This window comes from Chamaea fasciata, unplaced genomic scaffold (genome assembly GCF_029207755.1).
Source record: "Chamaea fasciata isolate MVZ Bird 193981 ecotype frontalis unplaced genomic scaffold, bChaFas1.0.hap1 SCAF_81, whole genome shotgun sequence".
Lineage (NCBI taxonomy): Eukaryota > Metazoa > Chordata > Aves > Passeriformes > Sylviidae > Chamaea > Chamaea fasciata.
The window spans coordinates 243,620-254,191 of record NW_027094166.1 but is presented as its reverse complement, the minus strand read 5'-3'; the positions used below and the strand labels follow the sequence as shown (position 1 = coordinate 254,191).

At 56.7% G+C, this 10,572-nt stretch overlaps 1 protein-coding gene across 1 annotated transcript; it reads right to left on the bottom strand.

The window, feature by feature from the left end:
* Positions 1–640: 640 nt before the first annotated feature.
* LOC136304419 (zinc finger protein 850-like) lies at positions 641–6,255 on the bottom strand (the record flags this gene model as incomplete). Its single annotated transcript, XM_066207977.1, has 3 exons — positions 641–690; positions 1,333–2,631; positions 5,382–6,255. Coding segments are annotated over 3 exons (2,223 nt in total), but the record flags the coding sequence as incomplete, so codon positions are not given.
* Between the last annotated feature and the right edge of the window lie 4,317 nt (positions 6,256–10,572).

Genomic DNA, 10,572 nt, shown 5'->3' with positions numbered 1-10,572 from the left:
ACGGGACCGGGACCGGGACCGAGACAAGATCAGCACCGGAACCCGGAGCAACACCAAGGCTGAGACCGTCACCGCAACTGAGACCGGCCCCGCACAGGCACCGGCACTGGGACCGACACCGAAACCGGCACCAGAACTGGTACCGGGACCAAGACTGAGACCACGACCGACACTGCGACCGGCGCCGGGAGCGCTCCGGAACCGGCCCCGGGAAGGCTCCAGGACCGCGGCCAGAACCGAGACCGGCAGCGCTCCGGGACAGACCGAGATCGGCACCGGAACCAGCTCCGAGACTGGCGCTGATCCGAAACCGAGACTGAGACCGAGCCCGAAACCGGGACGGGGATCGGACCCGGAATCGCTCCGGGACCGCCGCGCTCGCTCCGGGGAGTTTTGGCCGCGCCTCCGGGCGGGACTGGGAGGGACTGGGAGGGACTGGGCGGTTCCCCGGGGCCGGGCGGGACCGCCTCGCTTCGCATCGTTCCGATGCAGCCATCCCAGTCCATGTGATCCCAGTTCGTATGATCCCAGCCTCCATTGTTCTGATCCAGATGGTCCAGCCTGTGAAATCCCAGTCCATGTGATCCCAGTCTGCACAATCCCAGTCTGCACAGTGCCAGTCTCTAAAATCGATGCTGTTTTACACCACAACGACACAGATTCTGATCTTCAGAAGGCTGAAAATGACTCCTTTAGTTTTTCGGAATGTGTCTCCCTTAGTATTTTACACAGACCAATCTGATCGATGACAAAAAGACAAACCTCGTCAATCACATTGGTCAGACCAGAGGGACATCAAGAAGAAGTCCCTCCTAGGAAAAGGAATGAAAAACAATGCTACAGTTTTTAGAAAAACACTCCTCTTGTTTACAGAAAATTCCCTGAGAAAAGAATTTCACAAAACCAAAAGATCTCAGGCACGAAAGCAGGGCTACAATCTCTCTTGGCTTTTGCAGTACAAAGAGAGGGAGAAGAGAAAATAATTAAGGTCTAATCAAAAGGATAATCGGCAAGGTGACTTCCCAACACGGAACACAGGGAATGTGGGTCACCGGGGCTCTGCCCAGTGTGGCTCCTCCAGTGGGGGCTGGAGCTGGAGCCGAGCTCGAAGCTCTTTCTGCACTGGGGGCACTGGCAGGGCTTTCCTGATGGTGCCTTTGTTGGTGTTGGGTCAAGGCTGAGCTCTGTGAGAAGCTCTTCCCACACTGGGGACACTCTTGGGGCCCTCCCTGGTGTGGATGCGCCGGTGGATGATGAGGTTGGAGTTGTGCCTGAAGCCCTTCCCGCAGTCGGGGCAGCGGAAGGGCCTCTCCTCTGTGTGTGTCTGCTGGTGTTCAAGGAGCAGGGTGCTGGTCACAAACCCCTTCCCACACTGGGAACACTTGTAGGGCCTCTCCCCAGTGTGGATCCTCTGGTGGATAATCAGGTTGGGTGTGTGCCTAAAGCTCTTCCCACATTCCCCACATTCGTAGGGCCGTTCTCCTGTGTGGATCCTCTGGTGGCTGATCAGGCGGCACCGCCAGCTAAAGCTCTTCCCACATTCCCCACACTCAAAGGTTCGTTCCCCAGCGTGGGTCATCTGGTGATGGATCCGGTTGGACCCCATGCTGAAGCTCTTCCCACATTTCTCACTCTCATTGAGTCGTTCCCTGGTGTGGATCTTCTGGTGCTGGATGAGGTGTGAGCTCCGCTTGAAGCCCTTCCTGCAGTCGGGGCAGTGGAAGGGCCTCTCCTCTGCATGTGTCTGCTGATGTTCAAGCAGCAGGGTGCTGGTCACAAACCCCTTCCCGCACTGGCAACACTTGTAGGGCCTCTCCCCAGTGTGGATCCTCTGGTGGAACCTCAGGCTGCCGCTCTGCCTGAAGCCCTTCCCACACTCCCCACACTTGTACGGCTTTTCCCCAGTGTGGATGTTCTGGTGCTGGATCAGGTGGATTCTCTGGCTGAAGCTCTTCCCACATTCCCCACATTCGTAGGGCTGTTCTCCTGTGTGGATCCTCTGGTGGCTGATCAGACGGCACCGCCAGCTAAAGGTCTTCCCGCACTCCCCACACTCATAGGGTCGTTCCCTGGCGTGGGTCCTCTGGTGATGGATCCGGTTGGACCTCACGCTGAAGCTCTTCGCACATTTCTCGCTCTCATCGAGTTGTTCCCTGGTGTGGATCTTCTGGTGCTGGATGAGGTGTGAGCTCCGCTTGAAGCCCTTCCTGCAGTCAGGGCAATGGAAGGGCCTCTCCTCCGTGTGCGTGCTCTGGTGCACGAGGAGATAAGTGCTGGTCTGAAACCTCTTCCTGCATTGATCACACTCGTAGGGCCTCTCCCCACTGTGGGTCATCTGGTGACGGATCAGGTGGGATTTATGGCTGAAGCTCTTCCCACATTCCCCACACTCATACGGCTTTTCTCCGGTGTGGATCCTCTGGTGGCAGATCAGGAGGCACCGTCGGCTGAAGCTCTTCCCACACTCCCCACACTCGTAGGGTCTCTCCCCAGTGTGGGTCCTCTGGTGGCGGAGCAGGTCGCTCTGCCAGCGGAAGCTCTTCCCACACTCGGAGCACTTGTGGGGCTTCTCCCCATCACGAAGCTGCTCGTGGACCACCAGCTCTGAGCTTTGGCTCCATCTCCGGCCGCCTTCCCGGCCCGGCCTGGCTCTTTCCTCCTCACATCCTCGCCAGCTGCGTTTGCAGCCCCTCCTCCTCAGGGATCTCCGGCCCTTTTCCTCCCCGTTGCATTCCTGCGCCGTGGAGCCGCTCAAAACGGCCTCTGCCACGAGCTTCTGCCGCGGGGATTTGTCCTCCCTGCTCTCCATGCTCGGCTCCCTGTCTGGGGGAGGAAGGACAAGGACAGGATGGGATTTGCCTCCGTGTCACAGGGAAGGGGAAGGAGATCCCCCGTCTGCTCGGTGCCCGCCCTCCCCGGGCTGCGGCGAGTCCCAGGAACCCGAAAAGCTCCCCCCTCTTCTGTCTCCCCACCTACGGATACTGGGACTGACCGGGCTTATACTGGGACTGACTGGGCTCATACTGGGACTGACCAGTGTTATAAATGCATATTATAAACTTGGCTTTTTGCAAGATGTGTTCTATATGGTTAAGAATATTGTGTAATGATATAAGTTTTTTTAGTTCTGCTATTAGTAAAGAAAATTAGGCATAGAGGTACTAGATGATATAGTATGCTTAAACTGTCTGTTTGGTCAGGATAACATCTAGTGAACATGTAAAGGAGACTCTGCTATTGAGATACCAACTATCAGCATCTACCATCTGAAGAAAGTACGGACCAAGGCTCAACCTGGAGGTGATAAGGAAGACACAGCCAAGAAACACGCATGCCCTAAAACAGCGGACCCAAGGAGGGACCATGCAAAACAGTTCCCGGAATATGGAAACTAGTTTATGGAAAAATATGAACATTCAACAGGTTGATACAATGGCAATGGCATTTAAAGAATGACTCTGATACAGCAGAGTGTGGACTTGGCTAAATGCCAAGTCAACCGGCCAAACGTACTTAGCTTTTTTTTTTATCTCCTAACTGACTCATTTTCTATTAAACCTATTTCTGAAAATTTACATAGAAAGTGAACCTTGTTTTTCACAGACTGGGCTCATACTGGGACTGACCAGGCTCATACTGGGAGCAGCCACTGCCGGCACCGGGACACCCCAAAAACACCTCCCGGGGAGCCCCCGATGTCCCCCCGAGGGGCATCTGCTGCTCGGCTTTGGATCCCCGCGAGCTTCAAACATCCCCCCAACAAACCCCAAACCCAGGGACCCCCCGGGATATTTGGGGCGAGCTCCCCCTCCCCGGGCACCTGCGGGATGGGGGGCGATGATCCCGGCGGTGCCGCCCGTTCAGGGAGCGCTGGAGCCGCCGCTCCCTCCGCTCGTCTTCTCCTCCCGCTCCTGCTGCCGCTGCGCCTCTTCCTCCCTCCCTCCTCCTCCTCCCCCGGGCCCGGGCCCGGCCTGGGAGGGCGGGGCCAAGGAAAGGGCGGGAACTGGGATGGGAAAGGGGCGGGGCCAAGGGGACGCACGGTCCTAAAACCGCCCGGGTTCGCTTAAAATCGCCAGTTGTGCCGAAAATCCACCGTAAATCCACCAGGTTTAGCTTCAAATCATCCAAATGGGCCAAAAACCTCCGGGACCGGGACCGGGACCGAGACAAGATCAGCACCGGAACCTGCAGCAACACCAAGGCTGAGACGGTCACCGCAACTGAGACCGGCCCCGCACAGGCACCGGCACTGGGATCGACACCGAGACCAAAACCGGCACCAGAACTGGTACCGGGACCAAGACTGAGACCACGACCGACAATGCGACCGGCGCCGGGAGCGCTCCGGAACCGGCCCCGGGAAGGCTCCAGGACCGCGGCCAGAACCGAGACCGGCAGCGCTCCGGGACAGACCGAGACCGGCACCGGAACCAGCTCCGAGACTGGCGCTGATCCGAAACCGAGACTGAGACCGAGCCCGAAACCGGGACGGGGATCGGACCCGGAATCGCTCCGGGATCGCTCCGGGACCGCCGCGCTCGCTCCGGGGAGTTTTGGCCGCGCCGCCGGGCGGGACCGAGCTAGGAGACTCGGAGCTTCAGAAGGCTGAAAATGACTCCTTTAGTTTTTCGGAATGTGTCTCCCTTAGTATTTTACACAGACCAATCTGATCGGTGACAAAAAGACAAACCTCGTCAATCACATTGGTCAGAGCAGAGGGACATCAAGAAGTCCCTCCTAGGAAAAGGAATGAAAAACAATGCTACAGTTTTTAGAGAAACACTCCTCTTGTTTACAGAAAATTCCCTGAGAAAAGAATTTCACAAAACCAAAAGATCTCAGGCACGAAAGCAGGGCTACAATCTCTCTTGGCTTTTGCAGTACAAAGAGAGGGAGAAGAGAAAATAATTAAGGTCTAATCAAAAGGATAATCGGCAAGGTGACTTCCCAACACGGAACACAGGGAATGTGGGTCACCGGGGCTCTGCCCAGTGTGGCTCCTCCAGTGGGGGCTGGAGCTGGAGCCGAGCTCGAAGCTCTTTCTGCACTGGGGGCACTGGCAGGGATTTCCTGATGGTGCCTTTGTTGGTGTTGGGTCAAGGCTGAGCTCTGTGAGAAGCTCTTCCCACACTGGGGACACTCTTGGGGCCTCTCCCCAGTGTGGATGCGGCGGTGGATGATGAGGTTGGAGTTGTGCCTGAAGCCCTTCCCGCAGTGGGGGCAGCGGAAGGGCCTCTCCTCTGTGTGTGTCTGCTGGTGTTCAAGGAGCTTGCTGCTGACCCGAAACCCCTTCCCACACTGGCAACACTTGTAGGGCCTCTCCCCAGTGTGGATTTTTAGGTGCAAGCTCAGGCTGGCTCTGTGGCTGAAGCCCTTCCCACATTCCCCACACTTGTACGGCCTTTCCCCAGTGTGGATGTTCTGGTGCTGGATCAGGTTGATTTTCTGGCTGAAGCTCTTCCCACATTCCCCACACTCGTAGGGCCGTTCCCCGGTGTGGGTCCTTTGGTGGAGGATCAGGTGGGAGCTCCGGCTGAAGCTCATCCCACATTCCCCACACTTGTAGGGCCTTTCCCCAGTGTGGATTCTATGGTGAAAGATCAGCCTGGACCTCAGACTGAAGCTCTTCCCACATTCCCCACACTCATAGGGTCTCTCTCCGGTGTGGATGCTTTGGTGGCTGATCAGACTTGAACTCTGGATGAAACTCTTCCCACATTCCCTACACTCATAGGGCCTCTCCCCAGTGTGGATCTTTTGGTGTAGCCTCAGGTTGGCTCTCTGCCTGAAGCCCTTCCCACATTCCCCGCACGTGTACGGCCTTTCCCCAGTGTGGATGTTCTGATGCTCAATCAGGGTGGCTCTCTCTGTGAAGCTCTTCCCACATTCCCCACACTCGTAGGGTCGTTCCCCTGTGTGGAACATCTGGTGGCGGAGTAGGCTGGACCTCTGGCTGAAGCTCATCCCACATTCCCCACACTCGTAGGGCTTCTCCCCAGTGTGGATCCTTTGGTGGAAGTTCAGGTTGGCTCTGTACCTGAAGCCCTTCCCACACTCCCCACACTTGTACGGCCTTTCCCCAGTGTGGATGTTCTGGTGCTGGATCAGGTTGATTCTCTGGCTGAAGCTCTTCCCACATTCCCCACACTCGTAGGGTCGTTCACCTGTGTGAATCCTTTGGTGGCAGATCAGGCTGTTGGCCTGGCTGAAGCTCTTCCCACACTCGGAGCACTTGTGGGGCTTCTCCCCATCACGAAGCTGCTCATGGACCACCAGCTCTGAGCTTTGGCTCCATCTCCGGCCGCCTTCCCGGCCCGGCCTGGCTCTTTCCTCCTCACATCCTCGCCAGCTGCGTTTGCAGCCCCTCCTCCTCAGGGATCTCCGGCCCTTTTCCTCCCCGTTGCATTCCTGCGCCGTGGAGCCGCTCAAAACGGCCTCTGCCACGAGCTTCTGCCGCGGGGATTTGTCCTCCCTGCTCTCCATGCTCGGCTCCCTGTCTGGGGGAGGAAGGACAAGGACAGGATGGGATTTGCCTCCGTGTCACAGGGAAGGGGAAGGAGATCCCCCGTCTGCTCGGTGCCCGCCCTCCCCGGGCTGCGGCGAGTCGCAGGAACCCGAAAAGCTCCCCCCTCTTCTGTCTCCCCACCTACGGATACTGGGACTGACCGGGCTTATACTAGGAGCAGCCACTTCCAGCACCGCGACTCCCGAACCCTCTTCCCGGCCATCCCGCCCCTCCAGCCCCTAACGGGGTCCCGGCAATCCCAGGCGTTCCCCCGCCTCTCGGGCTCCCCGCTTTGCGGTTCTGGGCTCTCCTCTCTCTGGGCTCCCGCTCAGGGAAGCGGCGGCTCTCCCGGGCTCCCCAAACCCGGTGTTCCCCCGCCCCGGCTCTGCCGGCACCGGGACCCCCCCAAAAACACCTCCCGGGGAGCCCCCGATGTCCCCCCGAGGGGCATCTGCTGCTCGGCTTTGGATCCCCGCGAGCTCCAAACATCCCCCCAACAAACCCCAAACCCAGGGACCCCCCGGGATATTTGGGGCGAGCTCCCCCTCCCCGGGCACCTGCGGGATGGGGGGCGATGATCCCGGCGGTGCCGCCCGTTCAGGGAGCGCTGGAGCCGCCGCTCCCTCCGCTCGTCTTCTCCTCCCGCTCCTGCTGCCGCTGCGCCTCTTCCTCCCTCCCTCCTCCTCCTCCCCCGGGCCCGGGCCCGGCCTGGGAGGGCGGGGCCAAGGAAAGGGCGGGAACTGGGAGGGGAAAGGGGCGGGGTCAGGGACAGGGCGGGAATCGTGAGGGCAATGGGCGTGGCCGAGGGGACGCGCGGTCCTAAAAGGGCCCGGTTCGAACGAAAAGCATTCAAACGGGACTGAAATTGTCTAAAGAAGCCTAAAATCCACCCTTACACCGATCAGGTTTGGCCTCAAATCACCCTAAGAGGCCTGCAATCCCCACAAAGTGGCCTAAAATCACCCAAAGGGCACTAAAAGCCACCCTATAGCCACAGGGTTTGGCCTGAAATCAGCCACTTGGGGATAAAATCATCCAAAGGGGTCTAAAACCAGCCAATGCGGCCTAAAATTGCCAAACGTGGTTTCAAACCCACACAAAATGGCCAAGAATCCCCTCAAATCTCCTAAAAGGCTGTGAAATCCTCCCTGAAAATACCGGGTGTGGCCTAAAATCAACAAAATGTACCTGAAGTCCACCCTAAAACCTAACAGATTTCAACTAAATTCACCCAAATGGGACTAAACCCCACCGAAATGGGCCTAAAAACCATTCAAAGGGATCAGAAATCCACCCTAAAACTGCCCAGTTTATCTTAAAATCACTCAAATGGGACTAAACCCCACCAGATTTTGCCTAAAATCAGACAAAGGGGCCAAAAATCCACACTAAAAGGCTCAAAACCCCACCCTAAACCTGCCCAGTTTGGCCTAAAATTACCCAAACCCGCCTAAAATCTCCGGGACCTGGACCCAGACCAAAATCAGCACCAGAAGCGGCACCAGCACCAGGAGTGAGACCGACACCGGATCCGAGACTGGCTCCGAGAGCGGCACCGCTGCAGGACCGGGACCGGAACCGACAGCAGCACCCGCAGCGGCGCTGCACAGGCACCGGGACTGCGGCCGAGACCGGGACGGAAACCGGCACCAGAGCTGCCACCGGGACAAGACTGAGACCGGGACCGCAACCGGCAAAAAACGGCCCAAAAGTCACCAAACACGCCCCTAAAGAGACCAACAGTGCCTGAAAGGTGCCGGAAAATGGCCACAAAATGGCCCCCAAATGACCAAAACCTGACTAGAAATGCCCCTGAAATTACAAAACATGTCTCAAAATGATTCAAAGCGTGACCAAAAATGACCCAAGAGTGACAGAAAATTGCCCAAAATGCCGCAGGATGGGGGAGAGCCCGGAGAGACACAGAATTCCCAAAAATTTTTTTAAAAAATCACCCCAAAATTGCATAAAAAAGGAAAATTATTTTTAAAAAATCCTGAAAAAACCCTCAAAATAGCTCAGAAAAAGAAAAAAACCCAGAAAATGCCTGCAAAACTTCCAGTAATATTCCCAAATTTTCCCAGACTCCCCAGAATTTCCCAAATTCCCCAAAATTCCCCAGAAATTCAACCAAACTCCATCAAAAATCACCCAGAAAATGAAAAAAACCAAGCCAAACAAACCCTTCAAATGCTCAGAAATATTTTTTAAAATCCCTCAAAACTCCACAAAAATTCCCTGAAAACTCCCCAACTCCTCAGATTTCTCAAAATTCCCAACATATACCCCAAAGAAGCCCCCAAATAACAACAGAAAACCGTCTGAAAATGCAAAAACACCACCCCAAAGTTCCTAAAAATATTTTAAAAATCCCCGAAAGCACCCAGAAAGTCCCCCAAAATCCAAAGAAAATTTCCCGAAACTTCCACAAACTCACAGAATTCCTGAAATCCTTGACAATTGCCAAAATTTCCTACACGTGCTCTCGATGAAGTGGTGCAGCAGGCAGGACTTGCTCGTGCCGGTGCTGCTGATCACCAAGAACTGCCGGAACTTCCCACATTTGGTATCAAAATTCCCCAAAATCTCCTCTTGAGAGCCGAAAATTCCAAAGTTTGGACTCAGAATCTCCTCTGAGGACCCCAAAACTCCTGAAAATCCCCTCTAGAGATCCCAAAATTCCCACACTTGGACCCAAAGTCCCTGCTTTTGGATCCAAAATTCCCCCGAAATTCCCCTCAAAATTCCCAATAGAGGCCCCAAAATTCAAAAAAGTTCCCAATAGAAAACCCCAAATTGCCCCATTTGGACCTCTACATTTCCAAGAATTCCCTGTACAGAGCCCAAAATTCCCTCCAAGGATCCCAAAATTTCCCTACAGAGATCCCAAGACCCTCCCCAAACCCTCTATATGCTCCCCCAGGCTCCTATAGAAGCCCTATAGACCCACCCCAAACCCCTTTTAGGGACCCCCGCAGATCCCCTATAGACCCCCCAGACCCCCCCTAAATCCCCTATAGAGACCCCCAGACCCCTTCCCAATCCCCTGTGGGACCCTCCCCCCCAGCCCCTTTTAGGAAGCCCCAAGCCCTCCCCAAATCCCCTGCAGAGACCCTGAGATCCCCTAAATGGACCCTCAGACCCCTTCCAGGGACCCCCAGGCCCTCCCAAAATCCCCTAGGGAGACCCCCAGATCCCCTAGAGAGACCCCCAGGCCACGCTGAACCCTCTCGAGATCCCCTATATATCCCCTGGAGCCCCCTCAGAGCCCCTTTGGGGACCCTCAGACCGCCCCAAAACCCCACACAGGGACCCACGGACACCCCCACACCTCCCCGGAGCCGCTACAGGCTCCCCCAGATCCCCGACAGACCCCCCAAGCCCCGGAAAGGCCACCCAGACCCCAATAATCCCCAAAAGAGACCCCCAGAGCCCCGGACTTAGGGACGCCCCGAGCCCCTTTACGGACCCCTACGGACCCTCTATAGACCCCTCAGACCCCTATGGAGCCCCTATGGCCCCCCAAACCCCCTTTAGGGACGCCCAGACCGCCCTAAATCCCCTATGGACCCCCTTAAACCCCTTACACACCACCCACTAAACCCCCTAAAGACACCCCCAGGTCCCCCCAGACCCCTAGAGATCCCCTAGAGATCCCCTAGAGATCCCCTAGAGATCCCCTATAGATCCCCTAGAGATCCCCCACTGCCCCACCGTAGGTCTCGGACACGCCGGAGCCGGCTCGGGGGACCAGGAACAAAGATGGCGGCGCCCGGGGGAGCCACTTCTGGGTCATCTGCGCATGCGCTGGACGGAACGTGCCAGTAGATGGGCGAAACCCAAGGGAAAAGAGGCGTGGCCAATGAAAGGGCGGGGAACGAACGGAACGAGGCGGGGTCAGAGAAAGGGCGGGAACTGGGAGGGGAAAGGGGCGGGGCCAAGGGGACGCGCGGCCCTAAAACCGCCGGGTTTGCCCTGAAATCACCCAAAATGCGCCTAAAAGTCTCCAAAGGGGCCTCAAATCCACCCTAAACCCGATCAGGTTTGGCCTCAAATTATCCAAATGG